General features: G+C 36.9%; 1 protein-coding gene across 25 annotated transcripts in view; it reads right to left on the reverse strand.

Annotated features, from left to right (window-relative positions):
• The window catches only part of Pard3b (par-3 family cell polarity regulator beta), a 1,069,040-nt gene that overhangs the window by 455,873 nt on the left and 598,249 nt on the right, over positions 1–14,918 (reverse strand). For 23 of the 25 annotated variants that reach the window (XR_015449088.1, XM_087205807.1, XM_087205811.1 and 20 more), the window contains one exon: positions 3–188. The exons of the other annotated variants lie outside the window; for them this stretch is intronic. Coding sequence is in view for 22 of the 23 variants with exons in the window: in XM_087205807.1 (XP_087061933.1) it covers positions 3–188 (186 nt within the window). In the remaining variant the exon portion in view is untranslated. The remainder of the gene's footprint in view (positions 1–2; positions 189–14,918) is intronic. 25 annotated transcript variants of the gene reach the window in all.

Below are 14,918 nucleotides of genomic sequence, written 5' to 3' on the forward strand. Positions count from 1 at the left end.
ACCTTAAAAGCAGCACCTCCATGGATAACGGATTTGATAAAGATCCCCAAGTCTGTTCCAGTTTCTCGAGCTTTGTTCCCTTTCAAGCTCACCCCAAGGCCAGCAGAGCCAGAGTCATTCAGGGGGATCTCGAATGTGAGTTGCTCACTTGTCTCTAGGGAGAGTGCATAGCAGTCAGGTTCTCCTTTCTGTTGGGAAAATGCACATGAAAAATGTGAAGAGGGAAAGCAAGTTAATAGCTCATATTCTCTGATGACCAAACACAGAATGATGGCAAGACAAGATGGTTGGACCTCTAACAGATGCAATTTTGCTCCTAGAAGACAAATGCTCATCTCCTCTCTCTGCAGGAGGTCACCACCACATCCATCCAGTGGGCAAGAGCTCTCAGGAGGTGATCATTTGTTGACAGTTAACAGAGAGGACCATTTGGCAAGGCAGAGTCATGCAACTTGAAATATTATATAAGCATTTAGAAATTCAGTGAAATATTTTTATAATTAAAAAAGGCTGGACATTAGAATCAGGGAATGTTAAATGTCAGAAGATATCTTAGAGATAGTCTCAACATCTTCATTTTACAGATGATGAAACAGAGGTTACTGTAGATATGTGTTAGCATTTCAGAGAACTTTCACTTGAACAATTTAAAACATATCATTTACTGCAGAAGCAATGCATTTGGTAAAGACTGTCAATAGGACATAGAACCTGAAAAAAAAATGTTACTTTAAAGTTAGAGAAATGTGGCCGGGGATTTAGCTGAGTGGTTTTGCCACTTGCTGCGCAAGCGCAAGGACCCGAGTTCGATCCCTGGTATAAAAAAAAAAAAAAGTTAGAGAAATGTGATTCATACTGCATATTACTGAATTCAAATTCACTTTGTCAAAACTCATGCTTTAAGTCTGCATCTTAAAACACGCAAATACCAATCAGTTTTTCGACCTTAATAAAAATGATTATGCACAACAAATGTTCAGGTCTTCTGACAAATGACATGTAGCCACAAGCCAATTATTCCCAAGTAAGACAGAGTATGGTGGGCAAAAGCACTTTCAGGGTTCAAGTCTCCAGGGAGAAGGATGTGGCTAATCACATTGGGTTCCTACTGTTTTCAAATACACAATAGTAGGAATATACATGTGCTGTACACGTGACTCCTTCCTCAGTGTCCTTCCTGTGCTCCTCATAAGCTTGTAGAAATGTGAAACTGCCACAGTGCTTAACTGGAAAATTCAAAAATGAGATATTCCTGGAAGCTATCAAGTCATTCTAGGCCAGCAGTTCCTTCCTCTCTATAATTATGTCTAGAGTCGCTCATCTTAAGGTCACTTTGAGGGTACTCTTATGTGAAATTACATATTTAAAAAATTACTATGAGTGCTTGAATGTCAGTCAGGAATAACTATAAAATCAGAAGTGGCAAAGAACCCATAATTAAAACAGAATTAAGGGGTCTGATCATAGCCAGATCCACTGACCTGAAATTTTTAACCCCTAACAAAACAGAGAGACTCATATCTAACTTTTAAAATAAATAGTTCAGTTAATTTCACTGTAAATGAAGTTAGCTGTAAAGATTTTGACAACAGGTTATTCAAAGAAATGGAACTTTATTGCTCAATTTAATAAACCTATTATAGGTTAGCTCTTTTTAACTAACTCATCATACTATTATCTCAGAAACAAAATTCCATTATTTGCTGTTAAGTAACTGTCTTTTTTCCCACTGGAATGCCAGAAGTTTCTGCTAATAATTAGCCTTCAGCTCTGTCTTACAATATTCTCAATTTATAATCTATAACATTTCCTAGTCATTTTTGTTTCCAGGCCTCTCTGGGATTTGGTTAATTTCTGTCTAATAAAGCTCTACTAAATTAAAGTATAAATTAAAAAACAACTGTTGTGATTATATGTTTGTAAACGTTTTAATGGAGAAAACTAGAAAGCTTCTCTGGCTTTTATCTTACAAAGAGACAGCTAGAAAGACCAGTTTTGATTTAGAAAGAGTCACTTAATATCACTTAATGCTGGGGCACATTCTAGACTCACACAAGCCAAGATGGCTGTAATGTCACCTGCCAATAAAACCTTACAGGACCATGTTTTATATAAGTCATTTACAAAAATGCCATCATGTGGCACGGAACTATTATTTTTATTACTATTTTGCACTAACATGTTTCATTTGTTACCGAAATATACAACAAAATAGAGACAGGTAGCATCATGGTTATCTTTTCATTTGAAACTAATTTTTTGTGAGTCTCTGAAATCTGAGAGCCAAAAGTACAACAAAAACAATAAATTAGGAGCTAACAATGATTGGTCAGTTCTATTCTAAAAGCTTTACATGTAGTAACACAATTACTCTTCATAGTGCCACCTTAAGATGTATTATCATGGCCATTTTACAGATGAAGAAATCAAGGTGCACAGAGGTTAAGCACCGGACTTATAGTCCACAAGATTTGTCAACATTCGAGCTTTGTGAAGTCCAGACAGCATGTTTTCTGGGTCAGAAATTTCATTTATTTATTTTTAGTGACGGGTTCTGAGTTGTCTACTACTTCCATGTTCTCCATTACTCTATACCCATTTTCAACTGAAGCACTGACTTTTAAGTTGCTATATTTTCTATGGATAAAATATTATGAATTGTGTTTATCTTTAGAAATTTATTTTTAAATAGGCTAATTATATACATATATGGTATATATAATGCTTTAAAATATGTATACATGGTAAATTGGCAAATTGAGCTAATTAATACATGTACTACCTTACATGCTTATTATTTTTTTGTGATGATACCACATAAAGTCTGCTCTGAGTAATTTTTAAGAATACAATGCATTGTTATTAATTATAGAAAATATGAAATACAATAGATCTCAGGAACTAATTCCTGCTAATGCTGAAATTCTGTATCTTTTGCCCAATGTCTCCTTTGCTTTCCCACTCTCTGGCAACCACCATTCTGCTCTCTGCTTCTGTGATTTCGACTCTATCAGACTGTTTAGTGCTATAATATATTATATCCTTAGGTCCCAGCTTCTGTGGACCATCATGGTGTAACCTAGACACAAAAAAATTCCAAGACAGATTCCTCCTACAATGATAGTAAGGTGACATGCAATTTTATATTCTTCACTAACTACACCTGGGTTTTATATCTTTCCTATGCTGTACCAGACTCAAGCAATAATTAGTGGTCTCTAATAACAGCAAAATTCCCAGTGGTGAAGAAAGCCATTACAGTAGTTAACCTAGCCATTTCCTCTGTTAGAAATAAATATTCTTTTACCTAATGTACATAAAAATCAATATACTGAATGCCTCTTTCTAATAATATTGGTTCAACCAACAACTCTGAAAATTAAACTCAAATATTGCCAAAAAACATTATGCAGGACATGGAAATGGGTTAAAAAGTATTCCCAACTGCCTCCAATGAAGGACCTTACAGACAGAATGAGCCCAGAGGCCATGTCATATCCAGACCTCAGATCCTCCCTGGATCCCTATCTTTCAGACAAGAGCTCTTTCCACATTGAGTCGGGGTATCTCTTGCTTTTTCCTCCCACAGACATCCAAGCTAAATTAGTGATGATGAGGAGGAGGAGGAGAAGGAGGATGGTGATAATGATAATCCAAACAGATGAGGCTGGTGTTGTAATGGTGGAAATCTTGGAATATTCAACCCAAAATGCCTTCAGACATCATTAAACATCACTAAGGGTCAGAACCACTTCCAGTTGAAAACCACTGCTTTGATATTTTAGTATATGTGCTGCCAAGCTGAGCACATGAAAACCACTGCTTTGAATCAACAATTACTTAACACAGTCAAATCCAAAGAAATTGGGGTATAAAGAGGCACGTTAGCAGCTGTTGGCTGCACTGTTACTTGTTGATATGTCCTCAAGTTCCAGGAAGGGGTGGCAGTAAACATCCCTAAAATTGCCAAGTTCTGAGGCTTAAAGGTTCAGGACTGACAGTTGCTAAAAGTGAACTACTGAAGAACCACATACTCAGTTATATTTATGGTTATATGGCAGCTAATTTTCCAGAGGCAGAAATGTGATCTCTATGAGATGAACAGAGTAGGAAAGGTGATAGAAATACTAAATTTATTGGTATATTTGCAAAATGCTTCCTTTTACTTTCATAAGATTCTGGAAGAAAAATGCAGCCTACCATGCAGAGTTCATTACATGACTGATTCTGATCTGTATGCTAGTTTTATTCTTCTCTATTTATTAAGAATGATAGAATTGCATAAAAATAGCATTGACAAAGATTTAATCTTGTGAGAATAGGATAAAACATAAAGCAAAAAAGTTTCTGCATACAGCATATTTCACTTATGTAACATATATAGTTCACACCTATATACACAGAGAGAGAAACCTACCTGTTACCTACCTACCCCTTACCCTCTCTCCACCTAACTGCAAAAAAAAAAAAAATAATAAAATAAAAAAACCACTAACTGGATTATCTACTGGAATTGAAGATCGCTATTTTTCTTTTTTAATTTTTCTGTGTTTTCAAATAATTCTCAATTGTTACAAGAGGATAAATGTTTTCTAAAAGTATTTATGAAGGTATAGCAGCCATTTGTGGTATTTTCATACTGCTAATTATTGAGTAAATAGATCTCTATAGTGACCTAGATATACACATACATGCAAGTATACTGTTTGACCTTGGACTAGCTCTACATCCATGATCCTTCTTGTTCTGTGACTTCCATCTTCTTGGCCTGAGTAGCAACGGATCCTCCAACTCTCCAGTGCACAGATGGCCATAGTGGACTCTCCCTCCTCTGATGCCACAGACCACCACTGTGAACCCCCCTGCTTGTGATTCTGTAAGTCTTACTATAAATTCCCTTGCATAATTATACATGTATTTTCATTGATTCTGTTCCTCTAGACAACCTTAATACAATTCTATTACTGTTAATATTACATATACCCTATATAAACTATACATATGCATTATTTCATAAACACAATTTATATATACATAGATATTCTATGCAAGTGTATAAATTTACTATATATGTATATATTTTCATTTCTATCTATCTAATCTCTGTGGTATATTTATGGTTCCTATTAAAGTCACCAATGGCTCCCAAGTTACTAAATCCAATGGTCAATTCTCAGCTTTTTTCTTGCTAGATATACCAGTAGCCTTAGAACTTCCTTACCAGGCCCTATTTTTTGAAACACTTTCTTTGCCTGGCCTTAGGACACCACTGTCCTAGTTCAACTCATGCCTTTCCTCTTCTCTTCCATCCCTAAGTACTGCAGTGTCCAGGGTTCAGTCATCTGAAACCTTTTTTTTTTTCAATTCTTTTATTGGTACATTTTAGGTATACAACACATTACATTTCTCATTGGTAACATGTACCTTTACATGATGCATCTTGGTTCTTATTTTTTCCCCATTCCTAGCCCTCCCTTCACCCCCTCCACCCTTCACTATTTACAAAGACTTTGTTTCCATTTTTTCCATTTCTCATCATTTTTCCTTTCCCTTCTTTCCTTTCCCTTGCCCCTCCCACTACCCTTACCCCTTTGGACCTTTTCTTCCTATTTTGGATTATCAATTATTTGTTCTAATCATTGGTAAATTTAGGTATACAGTACAATGACATTCATCATTGGAAATTTGCAGCTTTACATAATCTCTCTTGGTTCTTATTTTTCCCCTTCCCCTGCCCTCCCTTCAACTCCTCCATCCCTCCCTATTTACAAAGACTTTGTTTCCATTTTTCCATTTTCTCATATTAATTCCATTCCCTTCTTTCTTTTCTCCTACCCCTCCCACTCACCCTTCCCCTTTGCCCCTTTTCTTCCTGTTTCACATCATCTATTATAACTTTTAGTCCTTATTTACACTTTCAGTTTGTCATACTAGAGAAACTATTCGATATTTATACATGTGTGTCCTATTTATTTCTCATAAGGGTATCACCCCCCATGTGCATCCATTTAGCTATAAACGTCTCTAATTTCTCATTTATTATGGCTGAGTAGTACTCCATTTTATTAAAAAACCCCCACATTTTCTTTATACAGTCTCCAGTTGATGGGCATTTGGGCTGTTTCCAAGTTTTAGCTTATTACAAACTGTGCTGCTATGAACATGGGTGCACATACATCACTGTGGTATGATTCTTTTAATTCTTTGGGGAAGATACCCAGCAGGGGAATAGCTTGGTCAAATGGGACTTCCAGTCCTAGCTCTTTGAGATATCTCCATACTGATTTCCATAGTGGCTGCACCAGTCTACACTCCCACCAGCAGTGGAGCAGGGTTTCTCTCTCCCCACAGCCCTGCCAGCATTTGTTATTGGTTGATTTCATGATAGCAGCCATTCTTTCTGGAGTGAGGTGGAATCTCAGCTTCGTTTTCATTTGCATCTCTCAAATGACCAGTGATGTTGAACATTTTTTCATGTATTTATTTGCTATTTCTTCTTCTTTGTCAGAGAAATGTTTGTTCATTTCAGATGCCCATTTTTGGATTGGGTCTTTAAATTTGGGAGGTCTGATTATTTTAAGTTCTTTATAGATCTGAGATAGTAGACCTTTGTCTGAGGAAAAGTAGGTGAAGATTTTTTTCCCACAATGTGGGCTGTCTCTTCATACTGCTGGTGGTTTCTCTTGCTGTGCAAAACCTTTTTAATAAGAAGAGATCCCACTTGTTGATTGTTTCTGCTAGTGCATGGGCAACTGAGGTTTTGTTCTTAAAATCTTTTCCTACACTGATGTCTTCAACAGTTCTACCTAACCTCTGTTCCAGCTGGTTCACGGTTTCTATTTCAATATTTAGATCTTTAATCCATTTTGATTTTAGTTTAGTGCATGGTGAGAGATATAGGTCTAGTTTTAATCTTTGGCAAGTTGAAACCCAATTTTTCCAGCACCATTTATTAAAGAGGCTATTTTTCCTCCAGTGAGGGTGTTTGGCTACTTTATTATAGATTAGATGGCTGAGTGTGTCTGGTGTTGTTTCCGCATCTTCTAATTTGTTCCACTTGTCCTCAGGTCTGTTTCTTTGCCAGTACCATGCTGTTCTTATCACAATAGCTTTGTAGTATAGTTCCAAGTTGGGGATTGTGATACCCCCTGCCATGTCTCTGTTACCTAGAATTGCTTTTGCTATTCTGGGTCTCTTCTTGTTCCAAATGAATTTTTGGATTGTTTTCTCAAGGTCTGTGAAGTATGCTGCTAGGATCTCAATTGGAATTGCATTGAATCTATATAGCAGTTTTGGAAGTATGGCCATTTTCACTATATTAATCCTTCCTACCCAGGAGCAGGGGATGTCTGTCCATTTTCTGATATCATCTTCAATCTCTCTTTTCAGAGAGCTATAGTTTTCAGAGAAGAGGTCTTTGATTTCTTTCATTAGGTTGATTCCTAGGTATTTCACTTTTTGGATGCTATAGTGAAAGGAATTATTTGCCCTATTTCTCTTTCAGTGAGTCTGTTGTTCATGTAGAGGAAAGCTATTGATTTTTGTGTGTTGACCTTGTAACCAGCTACTTGACTGAATTTGGTTATTAAGTCTAGAAGACTTTTGGTGCAGTTCTTGGGGTCTTCTATATAGAGTATCATGCCATCAGCAAATAATGACAATTTGATTTCTTCATTTCCTATCCTTATTCCTTTTATTTTTTTCTCTTGTCTAATTGCCATGGCTAATGTTTCCAAAACTATATTGAACAAGAGTGGTGATAGTGGATATTCTTGTCTTGTTCCTGATTTTAGTGTGAGGGATTTCAGTTTTTGACCATTTAGTATGATACTGGCTGTTGATTTTTCATAGATGGCTTTTATCAGTTTGAGGTAGAGAACATCTATTCCAATTTTTTGCTGGGTTTTTATCATAAATGCTTGTTGGATATGGTCAAATGCTTTTTCTTCATCTATGGAGATAATCATATGGTTTTTGTCCTTGGCTCTATTGATATACTGTATTACATTGATTGATTTGTGTATGTTGAACCATCCCTTCATCCCTGGGATGAATCCCACTTGATCACGGTGTATGATCTCCTTGATGATCTTTTGCATTGTATTTGCCAGGATCTTATTAAGGATTTTTGCATGTATGTTCATTAGTGAGATTGGCCTATAGTTCTCTTTTTCAGTTGGGTCTTTCTCTGTTTGGGGATCAAGGTGATGCTTGCTTCCAGGAATGAATTTGGGAGTATTGCTTCCCTTTCAATTTCATTGAAGAGTTTAAATAGTAGTGGCAGCAGTTCCTCTCTAAATGTCTTGTAGAATTCAGCAGTGAATTCTTAGTTGTTAAGTTTTTAATTACATTTTCAATTTCATTGGTTGATACTGGATTGTTTAGAACTTTTAGGTCTTCTTCGTTCAACTTTGGTAATTCATATGTATCTAGGAATCTGTCCATTTCTTCTGTGTTTTCCATCTTATTGGAGTATAGGGTCTGGAAGTAGGTATTGATGATCCTCTGGATTTCTGCTTGGTCTGTTGTAATTTCACCCTTTTCATTCCTAATTGCATGGATTTGGGCCTTTTCTTTTCTTTTTTCTGATAAGGTTGGCTAAAGGTTTGTCAATTTTGTTGATTCTTTTGAAGAACCAATTCTTGGCTACATTGATTTTTTTGTATCATTCTTTTAGTCTCCATTGCATTGATTTCTCCTCTGATCCTTATAATTTCCTCCCTTGTATGAGCTTTGGGGTTGTCCTGCTCTTCTTTTTCTAGAAGCTTGAGGTTCAGCATCAGGTTGTTTCATTGGGCTCATTCTGTTTTCATAATATGCATATTCACTGCTATGAATTTCCCTCAGAAGACTGCTTTCATTGTGCCCCATAGATTCTGATATGTTGTATTGTCATTGTCATTTAATTGAAGGAACTGTCTGATTTCTTCTTTAATTTCCTGTGTGATCCATTGGTTATTCAGAAGTGTTTTGTTCAATTTCCACATGTTTATGAAATTTTTCCAGTTTCATTTGCTATGAATCTCCAATTTCATTGCACTGTGGTCTGATAATATACAAGGGATAATTTCAGTTTCTTTGCACTTACTTAAACATGTTCTATGCGTGAGTATGTGGTCTATTTTGGAGAATGACCCATGTGCAGATGAGATGAATGTGTATTCTGATTTTGTCAGGTGGAAGACTCTGTAAACATCTGTTAAGTTCATTTGTTCAAGAGGAGTTTGAGTGAGTTCTAGTACGTGATTACTTATTTTTTGTCTAGTTGATCTATCTATTTGTGACAGTGGGGTACTGAGGTCCCTCACTACAACTGTATTAGTGCATATATGACTTTTCATGTCCATTAGTATTTGTTTCATATAGTTGGGTGCACTAGTGTTTGGTGCATAGATATTTCAACTCCTTGAGTTGAGGGTTCATGTTGAGAAGTTTGCTGTGATTCTGATGGGCTTTCCTTTATAGGTGATTTGTTTCTTTTCTCTAACTGCCTGTTGGATTTTGTTCTTCTGTTGGGTTTCTGGCATCTTGACTATTACATGTCTAGGTGTAGATTCTTTTTGATCATGGCTAGGTGGAGTTCTATATGCCTCACTGATCTGTTTGTCCAATTCTCCACCTCTGTTTGGGAAGTTTTCTACTATTACTTCTGTGAACAGTTTTTTAAAATGTCAATTGTACTTTCTCCTGTTTTTTCATGGACTCCTATCAGTCATATATTATTCTTCTTTGCATCATCTAGCAGCTGCTGAATTGATTTCTCATGGTCCCTTACTATTTTTATGAAATCTCTGTTTTCATGGTCCTTCATTGCAATCCTGTCTTCTATATCTGATATTCTATCTTCAGATTCTCTTAAACTGCTCTGCGTGCTTTCAATGGAGTTTTTAATCTCTTGAATATCTGTTCAAATCTGTTTCATGGATTCCATTTCTTTCTTATTTTGGGAGATTTTGGTTTCCATTTCTTTCTTATGTTGGGCATTCATGGCTTCCAGCATGTTTCTGAGCTCATCTATTTTGTTTATCAGTTTCTGTTCTAGAGCCTCTAATCATGTCTTTCACTCTGCTCACCATCTCTGTAGTTATCTGGGAGATTATTTCTGCTTTGAATTTTTCTAGAGCCTCATTCATCTGTTTTGTTACTTTCTGTGCTATCAGTTCTGGGTGTCCAGGTGGTTGATTATCAGACTTTTCCACCTCATTTCCTCCAGAATTTGCCTTTTGGGGGGTGGAAGTCTGAGTTTAAACATCTTCTCATTTTTGTTTTTGGTACTGTCCTTGGTTTATTTCCTGGGTTGATATTTTGAAGTTGCTTATTCTAAGTATCTTTGTTGATGTATTCAGAACCCTTATGGGATGATTCCTTCTCAGACATGTCTTCCAGATATAGCTGGTCTTTAGGTTTTGAGTCTCTAATGGCTCTGAAGCTATCTCATTTTCATTATACCAGAAAGTACAACTGATTAGATCAATCACAACACCGTAGCCCAAGTGATACAATCAGCAACACCATAGCATCAAATATATCTTAGAGAATGACAATTTGTGGTAGTTATTAATCTTTCACCTTTAAAAATGAAGGACCTCCTTCAGGGTATGTCTCTGCTGTCACAATAGACAACATGGGCAGCAGTGTGCAGTTATAAGTCAATGAGTCTCAGTAAGCTAGTCCCAGACCTATGAGATTCAGGCAGATTTCTGGCTGCAAGTCCCATGTTGAGCTCCCTGTGCTCCTCTAGCGTTGCACTCTGCAAGGTTCTATTGCAGATTTCAGTTGCCTTTCCCCTGAAGAAAGTCCAGGTTATGATGGGAGTTGATGATTGCTCCAACTTACCAGGCACGGTGGTCTGGTGTGCCTTTATTGCAGAGATTCTCTTCACTTTTCCAGTGGGGTGTTTTCATCAGGGAGCCTGTTAGAGGCCCTCTCTCTGTTGTTCACTTCTGCAGCTCAGGATAATGGCTTTTATGTTCCCCTGTGCCTCTGCAGTGTGGAACCAAGTAGCTGCACAGCCAGAAGGCCAGAGGCAGGGGTGGGGGGGTGGGGGGCAGGAGTCTGTATTGGAGGCACCTGTGTGGCCAAGCTGGCAGCTGGTGGGCATGCCCAGCAGGGTCCTCCTCACCCTGTCTTGGTCTCAAGCTGGTGGAGCAAGCCGGAGGAAGCAGGTCCCAGTCAGGCTGCAACTGCCCAGCTCCCCTTGGCCAAGCTGGCGGCCTGTGGGCATGCCCGGGGGTGTCCCCCTAACCCTGTCCCGGTCACAAGCCTGTCCTGGTTGCAAGCCTGTCCCGGCTGCAAGCTGGTGGAACAAGCCGGAGGAACCAGGCCCCAGTCAGGCCGCAACCGCTCGGCCCCACCAATTTCTTGACTTTAAAGGACATTTATACTCACAGATTCTCTTTACTGCCATCTCTAAACTAAAGACTTCATATCAGCCTGTACTAAGCAACACCATCAATTTTTTTACCTTGAAATAATCATGGCTGAAAATTCTCCTAAACCTGTTCCTCCTGACATACTCCACCTCTTGGAAAAGGGCAATTGTGTTGCTCCAGACATGCACGACAGAGGCACCGATGTCGTTACTGACTCCCTTTATACCTCACATTTTGTGTCCTACCCATCAGCATTTCCTATCATTTGTACCCCAGTAGGATGCCCAGAATCCCACTACTCTGACCATTTCCACCACTGACTCTGTCTCAGACCATCTGTAGTAACTCTTTTTCCCACTGACTTCTATTTTCTGCTATTCAGACCACTTCTCAGCAAAGTAGCTATGGAAATTCTATTAAAATAAATACTCAGAACCTTCTAGGAGTTCCCATTTTATTCCAAGAAAAAACTATAATCCTTCAATGTTCTACATGTTCTTAGTAAGCTAAGTACCTTGACCCTCCTTTCTGAACCTCTCCTTCTACTCACTACACAACTGCCTCCTGAGCCTTCTTTCTTCAATACAACCTGCACACTTCTGCCCAAGTCCTTCACATGGCCTTTCCCCTGTGCTCTGAATACTTCTCCCCTAGAGTTTGCAGACAATATTTTCCTTCAATTCTCTATTCAAATGTCACATTATCAGTGAGGTCTTTCTTGACCATCCAATTTAAAATAGTCTTATTCCCCTTCCAACACTACTCCACCGATTCCATTATCTTGTCTTATTTTTTCCACACCATTTATCACACATTGTGATAAAAAAGTTTCTTTTTTATAATGTCTCTTGTATTCAGGAACTTTTATATTCAGTTCCCCTCCACCACCACCAATGTATACCTAGTGTTTAGATGGTGTCAGACTCAAAAATAGCCATGGGGTAAATATTCTTGGATGAATGAGTTAAGTGTCCAATAGCATATATTTCTATATATCTACAGATGTGTACCTGTGAATGAATTTGTAGGACTCTGTATGCTCTATATAAACAAATGAATAAATTGCTGTGGCTGCATTTGATTTGAGTTCAAAAGAATTTAGATTAAATATAATTATAAAAAGTAAATAGTTTCATAGGAATAAGGACTTTTAAGCCTAAGTTTAATGAGGTTCTAGAGAACCTTAAAATTAATGCAGTCCAATTTCTTTTTTTAGCATACTTCCTGTTCCTGGGAGAAATAATACAACTCACTTAAACATCAGATCCTTGATGAAGGCACAGAGATGTATCATAGATATTACCTGTGATGGACATTGGCTGCTCGTAGTGTTAAAGTGTACCAGCTACCTCAGATTACAAGTTAATATTTCACACAGCAATATTCATGGTACATATCAAGCTTGGGCAGCATTGTGATCCAGTATTGAAAGCCACGTTACTTATATATACAATCACATACATCCATTTATCCATCTCCATGCATATGCAGGCACATCCTCACAGAGACATACACACCACAGCTTTCACGAGACAATACTTCTTCAGGTATAACTCACTGTGGAGCTTTCTAAGCTATCTGACTTTAAAAATTTGTTTAAAACTCACTAAAATTGCTTCCATAACCCAATAGTGAACCAGTTTTCATTTTTGAGAAACAAAGCACACGTATGAATATATATTATTTTTATTCAAAAAAGAAATACAAAACCAAATGGTTTCTTTCCCCCTAATTTACAAGACATTTTTAATGCTTTGTTCCACCCAGCCCTCACTCTAACCTTTCTTCTATTTTATATACAGTCTTTGAATTTCCATACCTGTTTTGTTATTATATATATATATATATATATATATATATATATATTCCATGGAGTTATTTCTTTCTATATCTCCATTCTCCTGGTTTGTTCTCTGTAATGCTATTTCTATTCCTAAACACAAAGAATAATCTGTTGCAGTTGAAATTCAGATGTGAGACTCATTCATTCTGGCCTGAATGACAAGACCTGCTCTTTGCAAATCACAGTCATTTGACAAATTTTTATCAAGCACCTATGCGAAATGGCCAGTGTATAGAGAACATAATTGACAAAACTTTATTAAACAACATAGGAGGGCCTTTTTGTTTCATTTACTCTGCTATCTAGAAAGGAAGGAATAGAGTATAGAATAGAAAAGAAGAAACAGAAAAATTCACATAGTCAGGTCTTGCCAATTATATTAATCATTTTTTAAAAACAAATACAAAAAGTAATTATTTGGTGTGATAGGAAGAGACAGGAAAGACAGATAACTTGGGAGACACCCATATAATTATCTTAATAGTGTTCCAAGTGGGGCCATTTGTAGAAACTCAAATATCTTGTGTTTCAAAGGGGTGTTTGATTCACATACACTAGTGGTAATAACGCAGGCTTTCAAAGCCCAGGGAAACCCACCAGTCCATGGGACCACTGTTCAATTTCCCAGAGTCCAAGTCAGAAATGAAAGCATCCATGCTGAACTTTTTATGGCCTTCTTTTCATTAAATGCTGTGCTTCTGGCTCAGCACAAGCAAGCTCTAGATGTCTTTGCCTTGGCTCCCAAATGTGTAATTAGTCTGTGTTGTGAGCATCTTACTTTATGCAAGAATTGTGTTTCACATGCAATCATTTTGTCACTTACCAAAACTCAAACAAAAGGGCTTTAAGAAAGAAAAAAATGAGTAAGATTTTTTATATATAAAGTAGAAGCCATACCTAGCAATTCTGCAAGAATATTTTATAAAAAGCTTAGCCATTGTTAATTTTTGCCTAAGTAAATTCTAAGGAATTTAAAGGGATAAAACTTTTGTTACAGCTAAATAATTTTTTTTTAACAATGAAAGGATGACACCTGCAAGGTAGTTTTCTGAATTTTTTCAATCTTTTAAAAATGCACTGGGTCCTTATTATAAGCATGAAAGGTTTTTGGCTAACTGGATTATACAAAATTCAGAATATGTGTATCATTCTACTATTGGGAACAGAGGTTCACACTAACAGCAGGAATCACTTCATTTTTATTGTATTTTTCAGAGTAAAGACAAGAAGAAGGCGAGAGATGAGCAGGTACATGTTAAGGTGAGTGGTGGCTGAATGACTATTATTATAAAAAATGGCAAAAATTTTTTCTCCCACTACTGATAACGTGCAAACAAATTCAGCAGAGCTCTTGGAGACTGACAAGTAAGCAGATGATCATTTATTTTTCCTCTGGACAATATAGACCTCAATATGAATCTCAAAAAATTAGAGATCAGAGTGCTCAAAACTTTTTCTAAAAATTTGAATTAGTCTCACTTGTTGAGAATTAACCCAAAATTTAATATTGTATATCAATCACAAAAAAGAAAAATGTAGCTTAATGTTGACATAAGTAGAAAATTTTCAGAGATTATGTAAGCAACGCAGATATTTACTTGTAACAGAAGAATTTTAAATGTAGATTACAGATAGCTCAAGGTCAATATTTTAAATTTATATTTGTATTGTGATTTCTCACAGATCTTAGTCACTCATTTTAG

The sequence above is a fragment of the Heterocephalus glaber genome, unplaced genomic scaffold, assembly GCF_053883595.1.
Source record: "Heterocephalus glaber isolate CG9 unplaced genomic scaffold, H.glaber_assembly_v1.0 deba00000621, whole genome shotgun sequence".
Classification (NCBI taxonomy): Eukaryota; Metazoa; Chordata; class Mammalia; order Rodentia; family Bathyergidae; genus Heterocephalus; species Heterocephalus glaber.